Source organism: Cetorhinus maximus, chromosome 7 (genome assembly GCF_964194155.1).
Source record: "Cetorhinus maximus chromosome 7, sCetMax3.hap1.1, whole genome shotgun sequence".
In the NCBI taxonomy this organism is placed as follows: Eukaryota; Metazoa; Chordata; class Chondrichthyes; order Lamniformes; family Cetorhinidae; genus Cetorhinus; species Cetorhinus maximus.
In genome coordinates, this window is record NC_135885.1 from 88,847,592 (window position 1) to 88,866,749 (window position 19,158).

A 19,158-nucleotide genomic window follows, 5' to 3' on the forward strand; every position below is an offset into this window, starting at 1 on the left:
ACGTAGGAAGACTTACAACACAGAAGGAGGCCACTCTGCCCAATGTGTCTGCGCTAGGCGAAAAATGAGTCACCTAGTCTAATCCCATTTTCCATCACTTGGTCTATAGCCCTGGAGGTTACAGGAGTTCAGGTGCATATCCAGACACCTTTTAAGTGAGTTGGGGGTTTCTGCCTCTACTACCCTTTCAAGCAGAGTTCCAGATCCTTACCACTCTCTGAGTGAAGACTTTTCCTCATCTTCCTCCTTCTACCAATCACTTTAAATCTATGCCTCCTAGTCACTGACCTCTCTGCTAAGGGAAACAAGTCCATCCCATCCACTCTATCCAGGCCCATAACAATTTTGTACATCTCAATCAAATCTCCCCTCAGTCTCCTCTGTTCCAAGAAGAACAACCCCAGCCTATCCAATCTTTCCTCATAACTGCAATCTTCCAGTCCTGGCAACATCCTCGTAAATCTCCTCTGTACCCTCTCTGATGCAGTTATGTCCTTTCTGTAATGAGGTGACCAGAACTGCATGCAATGCAGTTGTGGCCTATCTAGAGTTTTATATATCTCCAGCCTAACTTCCCAGCTCCTATATTAAATCCTCGGCTAAGAAATGAAAGGATTCCATATGCCTTCTTAACCACCTTATCAAACCACCTGTCCTGTTACCTTCAGGGTATTTGTGGATATGCACTCCAAGATCCCTCACTTCCTCTACACCTTTCAGTATCCTCCCATGTATTCTGTATACCTTTGCCTTGTTTGACTTCCCAAATGCATCACCTCACTTCTCTGGGTTGAATTTCATTTGCCACTTTTCTGCCCACCTGACCAGTCCGTTAATATCTTACTGCAGTCTACAGCTATCCTCCTTGCTATCAACTACGCAGCCAACTTTTGTGTTGCTTGCAAACTTCTTGATCATGCCCCCTACATTTAAGCCCAAACCATTAAGAAACACCACAAAAAGCAGAGGATCTAGTACTGAGCCCTGTGTAACCCCACTGAAAACAGTCAAACACCTGTCAACCATTACCCTTTGTTTCATGCCCCTGAGCTATTTTTGTATCCAGCTTTCTACATTCCCCTGATTCTCATGGGCTTTTTTTTAAAAACCAGTCTGCATATGGGACCTTGTCAAAAGCTTTGCTAAAATCCATGTAAACCCCATCACTTGCACTGCCCTCATCAATCTTCCTTGTTACCTCCTCAAAAAAATTCAATCAAGTTAGTCAGCCACAATCTTCCCTTAACGAAAATGACAGTTTATCCTGTCTTTCAGAATTGATTCCAATAATTTACCCATTACCAAGGTTGGACTGACTGGCCTGTAATTATTTGGTCTATTCGTCATTCCACTTTTGAACAAAGGTACATTAGCAGACCTCCAATCCTCCAACACCACACCTGCATCCAGTAAGGATTGGAAAATGATGGTCAAAACATCCTCTATTTCCTCCCTGGCTTCTTTTAACAGCCTGGGGGACATTCCATCTGGCCCTGGTGATGCATCCACTTTTAAGGATGCTAACCCCTTAATACTTCCTCTCTCCCAATATTTATCACATCTCATATTCCACACCCCTCCTCCTTAACCACAATGTCTGCATGGTCCCCTCTTTTATGAAGACAGATGCAAAGTATTAATTAAGAACCATACCCGTATCTTCTGCCTCTACATAGGGTAGAATTTTCCCACTGTCGGGGGGGGGGGGATGCGTTATGCGGGAGCGGGCACAGACCTGATTGGCGCCCCCGATCGGGTCCATGCCGCCATTTTACGTGGGCGGGCCAATTAAGGCCCGGCCAGTGTGATGCGCACGCAGAAGCGCTGTGCGCTCCCTGTGCGGGCAGGGGAGGTTCCCTGAGTAGGGAGTGTACTCCTTCGCACATGTGCACGGAAGGGCGCAGAAATCTCCCAGAGGTACAGAGATGATTAGTTTTAAGTTTTAATAGTTCAATAAAGTGTTGAAAAATTTTTGATGACATGTCCCCTCATGTGAAACTGTCGCATGGGGCTGGATTTTACTATCGGCGAGCAGGGGCGGGGCCCGCTCGCCGATGCGTAAAATGACACGCAGTGACATCGGGTGGAACTCCCGACGTCACTGCGGCCCATTTAAATTTTCAGGAAGGCGGGGGCACAGCAAAATCAGCTGGGTGCCCGCCGACCTGTCAATGGCCAATTGAGGCATTGCCCGACATCACCCCACGTCATTTTATGCCTCGGCGAGTGGGGGCGGGGCCCGCTCGCTGAGCCGAAGGTTCTCCTCATAGGTTAATCTTTTTGGTCTTTTATGGGCCCTACTCTTTTCCTTAGTTATCCTCTTACTCAATGTATTGATAGAATATCTTTGAGTTCTCCTTGATTTTGCTTGCTAATACGCATTCATGCCCTCTCTTTGCTTTCCTAATTTCCTTTTTGATTTCACCCCTTCTTTCTATACTGCTCTCAGCTTTCTATAGTGTTGAGATCTCGGTGTCTGACATAAACTTTCCTTTTCTGCCTTATCTTACCCTGTATGCTCCTTGACATTGGGGGGCTCTAGATTTGGCCAGCCCACTCTTTTACTTTGCAGGAACTCTGTTTACTCTGAATCACTTGAATCTTCCCCTTTGAATGCCTCCTACAGCTCTAACAATGATTGACCTTCAAGTAGCTGTTTCCAGTCCACTTTTGCTAAATCACTCAGCTTGGTAAAATTGGGCTTACTTTAACTTTAACTTCTGTTCTATCTTAGTCCTTTTCCATAATTATGTTAAAACTAACTGAATTATGATCACTACACCAAAATGCTCTCCCACTGTCACTCCTTCCATCTGGCCAGCTCCATTTCCTAAAAGTAAGTCCAGAACCACACCCTCTGTTGTTTGACTTGCCAAACTGACATATTGGCCAAAAAGGTTCTCCTGAATGCACTTTAAGAATTCTGTTCCCTCCATTCCTTTCACACTAAAATGATCCCAGTTAATATTGGGGTAGTTCAAATCCCCTACTTTTACTGCCCTTTTGTTTTTGCACTTCTCAGAGATTTGTCTAAATATTTGCTCTTCTATATCCCACTGGCTGTTTGGGGTCCACAGTACACTCCCAGCAGTGACTGCCCTTTTTTGTTCCTAAACTCAATCCACATGGCCTCATTTGATGATCCTTCTAACATATCATCCCCCCCTCAGAGCTGTAATTGTTCCTTTGACCAAAATTTCCACCCCCTCTCCTTTTTTATCCCGCTCTCTATCTTGTCCGAAAACTCTAACTAGGAATGTTGAGCTGCCATGGCAGCTCCTTAAGCTATGTTTCTGTAACAGCTATGACATCATACTGCCACATTTCTGCCTCAGTTCATCTGTTTTATTTGCTTTACTCCTTGCATTGAAGTATATACCATTGAGCACTGCCAAACTCTTCTTAAAAATTGTCTAGCCTTTGTTTCCTCTCCGTTCCAGACTCTTTCACTAACCTTCAGCCTTCAATTTCTGGTTTGTCCCCCATCTGAATTCATCCTCAGGTTCTCACCCCCATGTCAAACTAATTTAAACCCTTCCCAACAACCTCCCTGCAAATATATTTGTTCTGGCCCTGTTGAGGTGCAAACCATCAAGCTTGTCAGGTCCCACCTCCCCCAGAACCGGTCTCAATGCCCCAGGAATCTAAAGCCCTCCCTCCTGAACCATCTCTCCAGCCACGCATTCATCTGCTCTAACGTTTTATTTCTATGTTCACTAGCGTGTGGCACTGGGAATAATCTGGAGGTTACTACTTTTGAAGTCCTGCTTGCTAATTCCCTACTTAGTTCCCTAAATTCTGACCGCAGGACTACTTCCCTCTTTCTACTTATGTCGTTTGTATATGGACCATGGCTGCTGGCTGTTCACCCTCCCCCCTCAGAATGCTCTGCAGCCTCTCAGTGACATCCTTGACCCTAGCAGCAGGATGTTAACATACTATCCTGGACTCATGTCTGCGGCCACCAAAACACCACACTATTTCCCTAACTATAGAATCACCTATCACTATGCCTCTTCCAGTCTTCCTTGTATGCCCCTGTACAGCTGAGCCACCTTAGGTCTTGGCTCTGGCTGCACTCCCCAGATGAACCATCACTCTCATCAGTATAATACTGGTTTGAGAGTGGGATGCATTCAAGGGACTCCTACATGACCTGCCTGTTTTTTCTGATTGTCTGGTGGTCACCCATTCACTCTCTCCCTCCTAAGCTGCAGAGTGACCATATCTATAAAACGTGCTATCCATGTAACTCTCAACCTCACGGCTGCACCACAGTGACACCAGCTGCTACTCAAGTTTTGAAACCCAGAGCTCAAGCAACTGACTACACTTCCTGCACAAATGGTTATCCAGGACATGGGAAGCGTGTTGCAGTTCCCACATGGAACTGCATCTGCACGCTTAGGGCAGGATTTTTCGCTCAGCATGCAGGTGTGTGCCTGACACACCAGAGTGTAAAATAGCGTGTGATGATGATGGGCGGGCATCCCGATGTCATCGCACACTCGCGTGATATTTTGGGCTGCGGGCACGCGCGAGAGTCGGCAGTGCGCTTGCTGACAATTAAGAGGCCTGCTAAGGCCATTAACGTATTAATTAACCTTGAGTTTTCATTGCCCGTCCAATTTTATGGTTGGTGGGCAGGCAAATCGGCCAGGCGGCCTTCGGATTTTTGAGGAAACCACATCCAAGGGCAGGACGCGGTTTCCGATAATAAGTAAAAAAAAATGTTTGGGCAAAATTTTTATAATCTATGTTTAGGTGAGTGAATCTGATGGGCAGGATTTTCCCCTCGGCGATTTGGAGGCGGACCCCGCCCCCAAATTGCCGAGGAGAAAATGACGCGGGATGACGTTGGGAGGAATCCCCGATGTCATCCTGGTCCCTTTAAATTTTTAGGAAGGCAGGTGGGTGGACAGCGAAACCAGCTGTCCGCCCGCCGACCTGTCAATGGCCAATTGAGGCCATTGGCAGGCTCATTAAGATAATTAAAGACCTGCCCGTCCATGCTTAAGGCTGGCGGGCAGGCCAGGAGCCCCAGCGGGCTCCAGATTATTCATGAAACTTCATCCACTGGCGGGATGAAGTTTCATGTCCGTTTTTTAAACATTTAATAAATTTTATGTGTTTATTATTAACATGTCCCATCTCATGCGACATTGTCACATGAGGGGGACATGTTAATAATTTCAATATTTATCTCATGCGCGAAAGAGTGCACTTTGACAGATGGGGAATCCCTCCCTCCCCCGCACAGGAAGCGTCGGGCAGGCCGCTGGGCGGGCCTTAATTGGCCCGCTCACTCAAAATGGCGGCGGGCCCCGTTTCAGTGGCGGGGGTCGGTTGTCCGCCCGCCGCTGAGCCAGTGGGGCCCACACGCCATCCGAGGGCAAAATTCTGCCCGATGTGTGGACATTTTGTTCTGCATTTTAAAATCTTTATTTGATGGGTTCAAAATCTTCAACTTCCTGAGGCAGCTCTCTGCCTTCAGGCAGATTTCATTGCACGCTCCCCCGTGCCAACTTCAGTGCTCACCCTCCTCCCGCCCCCACCCCGGAAGTGCTGAGCTTTGAGGTCGGGGGCTGATGGCAGGCGGTGGGCCGTTTCCCGGCCACTCCTGGGCCCATGCACCGTGCCTGCCTGATGACCTAACAATTTTGCCCTTGATGTTGCAGCAGCCCTGCCATTTCTCTATGTGTTAACTGATAACCTTGTTACTGTGGATAAACCTTACTATTGATAATAAACCTTACTAATACTAATAAAAATTATTGTTAATAAACCTGACTGATAAACCCCATCAACACTTGGTGCACCTAACCAGTGGTAATAAGAATAAAAGATAAGATTCACCAGCTCCGCACTTGTTAATATTTTTAAATGTTTTTATACTCCCAATTGTTTAGACTCAGACCCTAAGCAGCAATACTCACCAGCCATTCTTATGACTTTCCTGTGATGTCACTGTTCACTTTTTTCCAAACTCGGTGCTTCTGCCCCTCTCTGCCTCTCTTCTGAAGGTAAGCGCTCTAGGCCTCGCTCCTTGGGCTTTATTTATCCGCTCCCAGCTGTGTTCTTCCTGCAGGTCCAGCTCGCTCCCAAAGCTAATTGCTCTAGGCGTCACTCCTTGGGTTTTAGGTATCCTCTCCCGGCTGCTTTCCTCCCACAGGTCCGCCTCTTTTTAAAAATTCATTCATGGGATGTGGGCGTCACTGGCTAGGCCACCATTTATTGCCCATCCCGAATTACCCTTGCTCAGAGGGCATTTAAGAGTCAACCACTTTACTGTGGGTCTGAAGTCATATGTAGGCCAGACCAGGTAAGGACAGCAAATTTCCTTCCCTAAAGGACATTAGTGAACCACATAGGTTTTTACAACAAACAATGGTTTCATGGTCATCATTAGACTTTTAATTCCAGCTTTTTAAAAAAATTCAAATTCCATCTCCCAAAGGTAAGTACTGGTCCTCTTTCTTCCTGGTCTTCATGTTCTTGTTCCATCCTTTCATAATTTTAAACATTTTCATCATAGCATCCTGCAATCTGAGTTCTAATCAAAAAGACCAAGGGCAGGATTTTCCCGTCAGCGAGCGGGGGGCGGGGCCGCAGAACTCCCGACGTCACCGCGCCCCATTTAAATTTTCAGATAGGCGGGGGCGCAGCAAAATCAGCTGTGCGCCCGCTGACCTGTCAATGGCCAATTGAGGCCATTGACAGAGTCATTGAAGCAATTAATGGACCTATCCATCCAACCTTTAGGTTGACGGGCAGGCCGGGAGCCGAGGTGGGAATTAGAAAAAGTATGAAACCTCATCCACGGGCGGGATGAGGTTTCATGTAGGTTTTTAAAAATTTAATTCAAGTTTTTGAAAAGTTATGGACATGTCCCAACTCATGTGACAGTGTGTCACATGAGGGGACATGTCAGGGAATTTTTTTTTCTCATTTTTAAATATTTTTTACTGTAGAGATGATCTCCTTGAGGTAGCACTTTGCCTCAGGGAGATAAGTGCGCTCTTTCGTGCGCATGCGCGAAAGAGTGCACTCTCAGGTTTAGGGAAACCCCCCCACCCGCACAGGGAGCACATTGCGCTTCCGTGCAGATGTCACGCTGCGTGGGCTTTAATTGGCTTGCCCATGTAAAATGGCAGGGCGAGCGCCGATCGGAGACCCGCCTCCGTGCGCCCGCACTTCAACCCGATGGGGGAAAATCCTGCCCCAAATTTTTCCAATTCTTTATCTGAGTGAATCTGCTTTGTACTGTCTCTAAAGCCTCAAGACCCTTTGCAGAATGTGCAGCCCAATACTGCACATAATATTCTAACCACGGTTTTACCTTGAGGGTTGTTGTTACCCTCTTTGATTTTTAAAACCTAGAATCCATTAGCTTCTTTCTGAAGCAGTCTTATAAAGCAAGATGCTGCCTTTGAATCTAAACCCCTCAATCCCTCTGCTCTTCTACACCACCAAGCCTGTTGCAAACCTTACTTTTATTAAAGTTTAAAAAGCAAGTTGGAAATCATGATTTTTGATCTTTTAATTCCCTTTTCTGCTCTAGCTTTCTCCTCTCTTTGTACAGTTACAAATAAACATCAGTCTGCGTTGGTAGTACAGTCTATCACTGACCTGAGATCAAAGACAGAAATGTTAGGAAAGCTCCTCTCCATGATCAAGGGTAATGAGACCAATTTGTCCACCACTGCCTAGCCAGTTCAGCATAGATCAGGAATGCACCTGCAACTATCCTGGTCTGTATGGCTCAGCTGTTCACTGCTTTAACTAGTTAAGCTATCAAGGAGTCTTAAGGATGGAACTTTTAACAACGCTAAGGTGGGAGACTTGCATGGTAAGTGATGCAGATTTCTTACATGGTTCTGTACCGAGTGCCACTTCTGGAAACGCAAAATCTTCGTCCAAAGTAGAAAACAGCTATGACACCCAAAGTCAACACAATACCACCTACAAAACTTCCAACATCAAAATGTGAAACAATAGGCAATGCGGTTGTAGGAATGCCAGCACCTGAAAAAGGAGAAACGTAATGAAAACAATAATGAGGATGCTTAATAGAAATGGAATGTGTATCTTTGTGAACAAACCGATAATTATAAGGCTGATCATAAAGCAAACACTGAGAAAGTGACTCAGGTCAATAAATCCAGCTTGTGCAGAATACTACAGCACAACTTCAAGATCCTGTTCTAGAGGCTGCTGATACAGTCTAGCAATAAAATGGTGCTGTAATAGCTTTTAATCTCTAGTTTATTATTTAAAAGGGATGTGCACTCATTGAATTATCCTAAATTTCTAATTATTATCAAAGGTAGATCTTGGCCTAGAAATTAGGCTGTGCAGTGCCTGTTTCTAGCACTAACAAGCCTCCACTATGGGAAGGGAGTGGGTGGCAGGGTAGGAAGCAGAGACACATTCCCAACTGAAATTGTACCACCTGCCTCATTGAAAAAAAGACAAAAAAAACTGTTGTTTACTGTCCATTCCTGAAGCAAATGTTAAGTCTTTTGTAATATAAATGGCCGAACTCATGAGGCTCACACTGCAAGACTGGTTTGCTGAGGCAGTCGACGCAGGAAAATGAGACCACCCACTGACCTCAACCAATATAGTAAGTTTTTGATACGTACTTGCCTGTGTATGGAGCTGGAAGAAGCTGCATTGCTTCCCTCAACCCTACATTTAAAAGAAGACAGCTTCTGTTGTTCCCCTTCTCCTCCAGACCCAGACTTCAACCTTTTCCCCTACCTCCAATTTCTTCCCCTGCTAGCCTTTGATAGCAGCGGCCTGATCTTCCTGCACTCATCTCATGTAAGCATCTCATGTAAGCTCTTCCTGCTTCGCTTGATTGGGGCGTTCATTCACCAGATCCCACCACACTTGAATGTCTAACAAGTATCTACAATTATCACTGTGACCTAATTCAACCCTGCTATTAAATATGCTGCTGAACTCACATCTAATCAGCAGGTTTAAATCATAAATGAGATCTTCACTTTCATTTCCTCCCCTCACCCTACAATTCTTCAGCAATTTTTCAGCTGTTAGTTAAAAAAAATCTAAGAAATAATTTATGACAAACTAGGCAAAATTGAATGTTAAGAATGGCAATAACTTATAAATTTATTATATGATCACACATTCTAATTAGACAAAGAAAAATAGATTAACCCTATCATTTCCTCATCCTCTTTAAAAATACATACTTGTATTATTAGTAGAAGTTGCTGTGGTAGTAGTTGCAGTGCTATTCCCAGATTTGGTGGAAGCTGGCCTGCTGGTCATATGCACAGTTGTTGTGTTCCCAGTATTGTTGGTTGTTTGCATAGTAGCTATTGCGTGAGGAAGTTGAATGGTTGCTTTCACAGTTGTTGGGTTAGAAGTAGCTGGTAGCAGAGAGAAAAAAAATCAATGGGTCATAAATGGATTACACAGAAAGATCTCCTTCAGGCATTATAGAAAATACACATCAGCACCATACATATTAGAAACTGACCCAGAAGTAGCTAAAGTATTAAATACTGCAAAATAATTGTGCCCAGAGAAATTTAAAAGTAACCCAAAGTAATTTTAAAACAAAACTGTTTTTTGACAAAGTCACTGAGGGTATGTTTACAAAATATCCTTCTTAGGCTTGAACCTCATTGACAATAGATTTCTGGCCAAACATGAGCCAGAGTTATAACTGTTGACAAATTGATAGTGATTTGTTACCAATCTTCTTGTACTTCATCAACTATTACTTGACAATTGGGGAGTGGAGAACAAATAGAGCTAGAGAGGAAGGAAAAACGGAAGAAGTGAGCAAAACTCTTGGTATTCTGAATTCTTTCTGAACAACTGTAGAATCGTAATAGCTGTAACTCTAAAGTATTAAGTTGTACAGAAAAAAGTTAACTATGAGATGAGTTGCTTAGTTGCTCAGTCACTGGGAATACCATCACATATTTACTCTTTATTCCAAGTGTGGATTCCTTTGTTACAAAAGAAACATTTTGTTTTAGATGTAGTAACTATTTTTGATGTCCACATTTTCTGATACTACTGCTACAGCATAGAAGTCTTTTCCTTTGTGTTCTGCACACAATATTTAGACTAGATAGAGGAGGAAACTGTCCCCAACAATGTTAGTTAAATTAGAAAGAAGAAACCCATGATCAACATTTACTTGATAGACTAAGCTTACTAATATAGAAGAACAAAAATAATATTTTTGGTAATGGTAAGCAAAATGAAGGGAGCAATTTGCGTGTTTATAGTTTATTCTTCTCTTGCAGAAAGGCAAGCTCACTGGGTTTCAATTTGGCATGTGGTGAAGGAACAGTCGACACCAAATGCTATCCTAGTTAGATCTGGCCATACCTTTGGGAACTGATGAAATGATGGCCATCTCATGGGCTAAATCATGGTGCAACAGGCAGTCAGTAGACATTGACCGACTGCTGGCACCAAATAAAATATTCTTGATGTTTAAGGAATAGCAAACACACACTCTTGGAGCACATTTGGAAACCATTGGTTTCTATGCTGCATGGAAGGTAGAGCTTTTAGTACTTTCAACGTCACAACTGGAGTTAGTGATGACAAGTCAAGGCCCAGGACAGCTCCTTTCATTTTAAATGGGAATGGTAGCTTCAGACCAATCTTGGAACCAATCCCTTCCACAGGAAAGCATCTACTAGCTGGGTACTGCTACTTTCTCTGCCGGTAAGGTCAGTGGCTGCATCAACTGTCGATAGCCTTTTCCTTTCAATGGCAAACAACAGAATGAATGCCCCTAATGGCTCAGTGATAAATGTACCATGTGGCATGATAATGAGCCATGCAGACCAGAATAAAGATCTCAGGTCTGATCCTCAGTCAGGGTCGTTAATTGGTCTCAGCCAGAAGGCTGTGGGTTGCTGCAATATGCTCAAATGTTCCTGACTTAAAGAGGCCCTTGTCTTTTACCCTGCTATCTTGCTGGAAAGTACAGCATGGATGGGCAAGGTCAGGATTGGTATTCATGGTAATATCCTGCATCACTACATATCCCACTTGGTTATTTTGACAAAGACTGCAGTGCTGCTGGCAACCATGGAATTGGATTCTGCAAGAATCAGTGCCTAGAGAAGGGAGCAGCTCTTTCCCAAATATCATCCTCATGTCAAACAGCCATGCACATGATTCTGCTCCAATACTATGTGTCATGTGCTGCTGAAATGCAAGTATAACTGGCATTCCTGTCCAGTTCCCTATATTATCTTTTCTTTGGCTCTCTTTGTCGCATCTAGCCTTTCATTTTTCACAACATGGTCATTTGACTCAGTGGACTTTGTCTCCACCTAAATTATTTGGGCAGGATTTTCCCTGTGGCCCACTCATCTGTGATTTTACCTGAACTGGCTAAATATTGGCCAGAAGGCAGACTCAGTAGAAGCTCTGAAGAAGAGTCATGTGGACTCGAAACATTAACTCTTTCTCTCTCCACAGATGCTGTCAGACCTGCTGACTTTTTCCAGCATTTTCTGTTTTTATTTCAGATTTCCAGCATCCGCAGTATGTTGCTTTTATATCAGCAGAAGGGCCTCTAGCTCAACTGCAAAAGCATCTTGCTGCTGCTTCTAAGTGAAGGTAAGTGAGGTTGTCTCTAACATTTTAAGTTTAAAACAGAAAAGCCCTCTACAGCTGAGCTATCATTGTGGGGGATTGGGAGGGGAGAGGTGGCGGGAGGAGGGGGGACATGGGGGCGGTGCCCTTCACAGAATGGCCTGCAGCTGCAGCTGAACCCAGACAGAGAGAGGAGGACCTCTAAGCCTGCCTGCATGCTGCCTTCTTGGCCTGCTACCAGGAGGCTACCTTCGGGCAGTGGGTTGTTCCCCAGTGCTTCCAAGAACCTGGAGGTCCACTGGAAAATTCCAGATGACCTCGGATAATAGGCCCTTAATTAGATGAGTTGGCAATCTCACTGCTTGCAGCCAGATAGCCCTGCCGCCTCCCCTGCCAATCCTGCCTCTGGGAAAGTGGCTCGGAGGCAGGATGGAGCCAAGGCGCTAACACAATGTTCGTGCCTGCCCGCCCCCATCTGGGGCTAAAATTGTGCCCTCAGAGTTTCCTTCTCTTTATATTGGTAAGTACCATTTTCAGAGTTCTCAGTCTGAAAGAGTCCATTTAGTACTCATGGTGACACATAGATTGATTTATATTATATTTCTACAGCTCTTTTAAAATGCATTTTCACATTTGACAGTTTGAAGTTACATTAGTTTCAAGGTCATTTTCATTCCACAAGAAAGTAAAGGAAAGTTTAAAAATAGAAGAGAATATTTACTTACCTGCAGACATGGACTGAGACCAATAATGTAGAATGATTGCAACCCAAGACCAATTGTAGTTGATTACTAATCATAGCTGGCAAGATTAGCCTTATATTGGTAAACAGATTTCTGTTTCTGTGATGGTCACTTTTTAAAAATGTTACAAGACAATGAGCATCAACATATATATTTTAATAATGCTGTGGGTAGGATTTTCAGCTTGGCATGCGGGCACATGCCCGACACCCTTGAGCGGGAAATAGCACGCAATGAGAGTGGGTGAGCGTCATTGCACACTTGTGCAATATTTCGATTGGCGGGCTTACGCGAGATTCGGTGGCACACCCGCTGACAATTAGGAGGCCTATTAAGGTCCTTAAGCTGGTAATTAAGTTGAATTTTTCGCTGCCTCTCCAACCTTACATTTAGCAGATGGGCAAATAGGCCAGGCGGCCTGTGCATTTTCTGCGAAGGGTCTTCCGCGAGCAGGATGAGGTTGCTATAATTACATTTTAAAAAAATGTTCGGACAGGATTTTAATAATCACTACGTAAAGGCGCACGAGTCCGCTGAGCGGTCAATTTTTCCAGATTTTTAATATCTTTAATTTTGTTTTTAAAAATCTTCAGCTCCCTAAGACAGCTCTGTGCCTTCAGGGAGCTTTCAGTGTGTGCATCCAGCACATGTGCAAACTTCAGCGCTCACGCCCTTCCTGCCTCCACCCCGGCAGTGCTGGCTGGCAGTTAATTGGCCAGCCAATGTGAAATCATGGCTGGCGCCTGATTGCGGACGGCAAACTGTTTCGCAGCTGCTCCTGAGCCCGCCTACCATGGGTAAAATCCTCCCCTGTGCAATCAGTCAGCAGAGTACTTTTCATACTCTAGTCTACCTTTCTACTGTTCTCGCTTGTGTCTTTTCAGATGGTGAAGTGGTGAAAGCAGCATTTATTGGTGATGGATGAAATGTGTGGACAGGGGAGGAAACAGGCTGATGCTACAGGGCAGGGTATCTTTTGGGTTGGAGGTGGGGTGGGAGAAGAGAGAGATTGTCAGAGGTTGTATTTTCCAGTGGCAATTGTGGGGCAGTGGCCAGGTCCACAAGATAGAAGGAGTTGGTTGGGGATGGGAAAGGAAAGAAAAAGAAAATGAGAACAGCTGGTCAGGATGGATGAACAAGCGGAGGTCTCAGTCCTAGGGAAGCTGCCATTTCTGTGCAAAGGAAAACCTTTAAGGCAGTTTCTGTCTGCAGATCCTGGTGGCTAGGAAAGATATAATGAGCAGCAAAGGGTGATGAAACAGACAGTAAGAGACACAAAAAGTATGAAGAGAAACTTGCAAAGGATATGAAATTGAACACCAAAACATGTGTTTTTTTTTATTTGTTCACAGGATATTGGCCAGACCAGCATTTATTACCCATCCCTAGTTGCCTTAGTTCAGAGGGCATTTTAAGAGTCAACCACACTGCTGTGGGTCTGGAGTCACATGTAGGCCAGACCAGGTAAGGTCAGCAGATTTCCTTCCCTAAAGGACATTAGTGAACCAGATGGGTTTTTACAACAATCGATGATAGTTTCATGGTCATCATTAGACTTTTAATTCCAGATTTCTACTGAATTCAAATTCCACCATCTGCTGTGGCAGGATTCGAACCCAACTCCCCAGAGCATTATCCTGGGTCTCTGGATTATTAGTCCAGTGACAATACCTCTACGCCATCGCCTCCCCGATGTGGAAAGAGAAGGTGGGGTTAGGAGCAATGTGAGTCTCTTGAAAACTGATAACAGTGATATAGTCAGTCAATCAAAATAAAAAAACTGGCAGACATGCTGAATAATTACTTTTGTTACGGCACAGCAGATGGCAAATGTTGAGCTGCTCAAATCTCAGGAGGAAACTTGAAACAGCTACCGCAATTGTTTTTGCAATTTGTATTTTATTTTGAGATGCGTGCCTTGAATTCAGTAGTAATGAGCCCACCAAGACTTAGAGGTTTTTATACAAAAATAAATTAAACATTTATTAATAAAAGAAAATATTTTAAGCACATACATAGGTCTACAAAATACTACTACGATAACTTCCAGCTTCCCGAATTAATTTGACTCCCAGTTACACCTCCGTTAAGGCAACAATAAAAACAAATACATTTCAACAGAACCAGGCAAAGCACACAATACCCTGGACAGTGATATTCACAGTGAGTTTTCTTAGCTTTGGTTCCTGTAGACAGCAACTTGAGGCATAGAGGCTGGAGGCTTTTAACACTTGTTAGATCTTAAAATGCCTTCCTCCTTACACATAACCTCATCTCCTTTACACATGTTTCCCCATTTTTAAATGTAAATTCCATTGTTCCAATATGTCTTAGCAACTTTACTTTTCTCATATTATCAGTAACCTTTGAGAAAAATAAACACACTTAACTTCTTATGGCTAACTATAACATCTTACCATCTCTTTGAAATTCAAGCTATTCTGGTTTATCTAAAAATGGAAAATTTCCTCACATCTCACATGCTAAAACTTCAGCCATGTTTACGTATTTAGCATTTCAAACCTAGCTTCTCTTTTAATAACTCAAAAACTCCAGACTAGCAGTCTCTAATTCAATTAAATCCCCCCGCCCCTCACACACACACACAAATCCAAACTCCACTACTAACCTATCTTTACAATAAATCACAATAATATTATGAAAATTACTATATTTTCATGACACTTTGCATCAGCATTTACAGTAGAGGAAGAGGTAGTGAGTGAGGCAGATAAGGGGATCGAGAAGGTAGAAGTGGAGCAGCCTCAGTCCTTGCAAGTGTCCAACAGGTTCGAGGTTCTTGCAGCTTATATGGATGAGAGCGGGAGCTGCAAGGTGAATGAGTGAACTGACCATGGTACAGGAGCAAATGGGGATGTTGTGGTAGATGGGGACAGTACAGTCAGGTGGATAGACACACTTCTCTGCAGCTGCAAGTGAGAGTCCAGAAGGCTTGTTGCCTGCCCGGTGCCAGGGTTCAGGACATGTGCTCGGGCCTGGAGAGGAACTTGCAGTGAGAGGGGGAGGATCCAGTTGCCATGGTCCATGTGGGTACCAACGAAACAGATAGGACCAGGAAAGAAGTTCCATGCAGGGATTATGAGCAGCTAGGGGATAAATTAAAAAAAACAGAACCTCAAAGGTAATGATCGCTGGGTTATTACTCAAGCCATGAGCAAATTGACATAGGGTAAATAAGATTAGAGAGATGAATGCATGGCTCAAAGTCTGGTGTGGGAGAAATGAGTTTTGATTCATGGGGCACTGGCATCAATACTGGGGAAAGTAGGAGCTGTACTGTTATGATGGTTTTCACCTGAACCGTGCTGGGACCAGTGTTCTGGTGAGTTGTGTAACTAGGGCAGTAGAGAGGGCTTCAAAGTAAATAATGGGGCAAGGGATCATGTGAGAGGAGATGTGGTAAATTAAAGGAAGAGGACAGGGTAACAGAACAAGGTAGCAAATAAGGATAATGATAACCAGAGTGTGGCAGAAGGGAAGGAGCATACAAATTTAAGAGCGCATCAGCAGATAAAGTCAGGGATTGCAAAAATGGTAAGAGAGTTATGGGCTCTATATCTGAATGTGTGTAGCATTGATGACAAAATGGATAAATTGTTAGCAGATAGAAATGCCTGATAGCCATTAGAGACACATGGTTGCAGGGTGACCAAGGCTTGGCCCTGAATATTGAAGGACGTTTGACATTTCAAAAGGACAGGCAGCTAGGAAAAGGTGGTGGGGTAGCGCTGTTATTTACTGATGTAATTAGTACTGTAGTGAGAGGTGACCTTAGCTTGAAAGAGCAAGATATAGGGCAGGATCTTCCGGTCGGCGAGCAGGGGCGGGCTTCAGAAAAAGCATGAAACCTCATCCACGGGCGGGGCGAGGTTTCATGAGGGTATTTAAATTTTTAATAAAGGTTTCAGCTAAAGTTATGGACATGTCCAAACTCATGTGACAATGTCACATGAGGGGACATGTCAGGGAAATTTTTCTATCATTTGTATTGCAAATTTTAATTCAGAGCCGATCTCCGAAGCAGCACTTAGCCTCAGGGAGATCCGTGCGAAAGAGCGCACTCCCGGCTGAAGGAAATCCCTCCACCCGTACAGGGAACGCATAAGCTTCCTGGCAGACATCACACTGGGCGGGCTTTAATTGGGGGCGCCGATTGGGGGCATGCCCGCCCACACCCGCTCTTCCCCCCACAACAGGGGGGGAAATTTTTCCCATAGAATCAGTTTTAATAGAGATAGGCAATAGGAAAGCCAAGAGGTCATATGTGGGAGTAGCTTATAGGCCACCAACAGTTATACCAGTGTTTTAAACCTGAATAAAGGGTATGAAGGCAGAGCAGGTTAAAGTGAACTGGGAAACTACGTTAAAGGGTAGGGCAGTAGAGATGCAGTGCAGCCCTTTAAGGAGATATTTAATAACTCTCAGCAAAGATTTATCCATTGAGAAAGAAAGACTCTTTGAAAAGAATGCATCATCCGTGGCTAACTAAGGAAGTTAAGGATAGTATCAAATTGAAAGAAACATTGGACAAATTTGCAGAGATTATTGGTTGATCAGAAGATTGGACCGATTTTAAGAACCAGCAAAGAATGACTAAAAAATAATAGAGGGAGAAAGCAGACTATGAGAGTAAGTTAGCTAGTAATATAAAAGAGTAAGAGTTTCTACAAGTACTTAAATAGGAAAAGAGTGACCAAAGCTAGTGTTGGTCCTCTAGAAAGTGAGTGTGGGGAATCGATAATAGAAAGCAAGGAAATGGTGGAGGTATTGAACAGGTAGCTTATGTCTGTCTTCACTGTCAAAGACTCAGAAACGTTCCAAAGATGCTTGAAAATCAAGAGGTGAAAGGGAGAGAGGAATATAAAACAATCACCATCATCAGGGAAAAGGTGCTAGGAAAACTATTAGACCTAACAGCTTACAAGTCCCCAGGACCAGGTGTCCTGCATCCTAGGGTCTTAATTCCGAAAGGAAGAAGGCAGAAAGCAGGAAACTATAGGCCAGTTACCCTAACATTTGACATAATAATGGCTTCTAGCAATTTCCCTAAGGAGATTATAACAAGATATTTGGAAAAATCATAATGGGATCAGGCAGAGTCAACATGGTTTTGTGAAAAGAAATCATGTTTATCTAATTTATTAGAGTTCTTTGAGAAAGTAACAAGGTGAATAAAGGGGAACCTGTAGGCGTGGTGTACTTGTATTTCCCAAAGACATTTGATAAGGTGTGACATCAAAGGTTATTACACAAAATAAGAGCACATCGTCTCGGGGGTAACATATTAGTATGGATGAAGGATTGGTTAGCTAACAGGATGTGGAGTAGGAATAACCGGATCTTTTTCAGGTTGGCAAGCTGTAACTAGTGGAATGTCACAGGGATCAGTGCTGGGGCCTCAACTATTTACAATCTAAGGGACCAAATGTTTGGAGCTAAATTTGCCAATGACACCAAGATAGGTAGGAAAGTAAGTTGTCAGGATGAGGTAGAGAGTCTGCAAAAGGGATATAGATAGGTTAAGTGATTGGGAAAAAAATTTGGCAGATGGCATATAATGTGGGAAAATGTTAATTTGTCCATTTTGGTAGGAAGAATCGAAAAGCAGTTTACTATTTAAATTGAGAGAGATTGCAGAACTCTGGGGTACAGAGGTATCTGGGTATCCTGGTACATGAATCACAAAAAAGTTAGCATGCAGGTATAGCAAGCGAGTTGGAAGACAAATACAATGTTGGAATTTATTGCAAAGGTGAATGGAATATAAAAGAAGGGAAGTTTTACTGCAGCTGTACAGGACCTTTGTGATACCACATCTGGAGTATGTTGGGAAAACTATATCTTCACGAACTAGATTTTTCTTTTAAAATTTGGAAGGACATTGAACCTCCTACTATCCGTTAGCTAACACTGAAATATTAGGACAGTTAGGCACCATATTTTTATACTTAGAGGTAGGACAATGAGAGGATCTAGTAAGGTTACTTAAAGAATTTAAAGGGATCTGTAGGAATAAACCAGAGTGTACAACTGTAGCCATGCATGATGTGAATGCAGGGGAATTTTCTCCTATAAAAACAATATCCTTATCGTTTAATTTCGGAGAAACAAGTTCAAGTGACAGCAGAAATTCAATATATGTTAGAAGATCACCTAATTGAGCCTAGTTAAAGCAGTTGGAGTTCTCCAGTAATGTTAGTGCCTAAACCTGATGGGTCAACCAGATTCTGCACAGGCTATAGAAAGGTGAATGCGGTAACAGAAATGGATTCCTACCCAATCCCTCGTTTAGAAGATTGTATTGACAGGGTTGGCAGTGCCACTCTCCTCACTAAGATAGATTTGTTGAAAGGATGCTAGCAAGTGTCTTTAATGTCATGGGCTGAGGAGATATCGACTTTTGTCATGCCAAATAGGCTATACCAATGCTATTCGGCTAGAAAAATGCTCCAGCCACTTTCCAAAGACTAACGAATCAGGTAGTAATTAATGTTCCTAATTGTTTAGTTTATTTGGATGATGTATTGGTTTATAGCAGCACTTGGAAAGATCATGTGAAACAGTTAGAAACCTTATTTAAACAATTACAGTTGGCAGACCTAGTAATAAACCTTGCTCAGAGTGAGTTCATGAAAGTACAAGTAACTTATCTAGGGTATATCGTAGCGTAGGGGCAAGTGTTGCCAAGAACAGCGAAAGTACGGGCTTCGATGGAATTTCCTGTCATTAAAACTAAATGGGAAATCATGAGCTTTTTAGGGATGTGCGGCTTCCATCATAAATTTCTGCC

The 19,158-nt window shown here is 43.5% G+C and overlaps 1 protein-coding gene across 2 annotated transcripts in view; it reads right to left on the reverse strand.

The window, feature by feature from the left end:
* LOC144682927 (uncharacterized) overlaps positions 1 to 19,158 on the reverse strand; it is a 45,563-nt gene that overhangs the window by 9,393 nt on the left and 17,012 nt on the right. For both annotated transcript variants that reach the window (XM_078545831.1, XM_078545832.1), the window contains 2 exons: positions 9,222 to 9,401; positions 7,872 to 8,025 (listed from right to left, as the gene is read on the reverse strand). In XM_078545831.1, the coding sequence (XP_078401957.1) occupies positions 7,872 to 8,025; positions 9,222 to 9,401 (334 nt within the window). The remainder of the gene's footprint in view (positions 1 to 7,871; positions 8,026 to 9,221; positions 9,402 to 19,158) is intronic.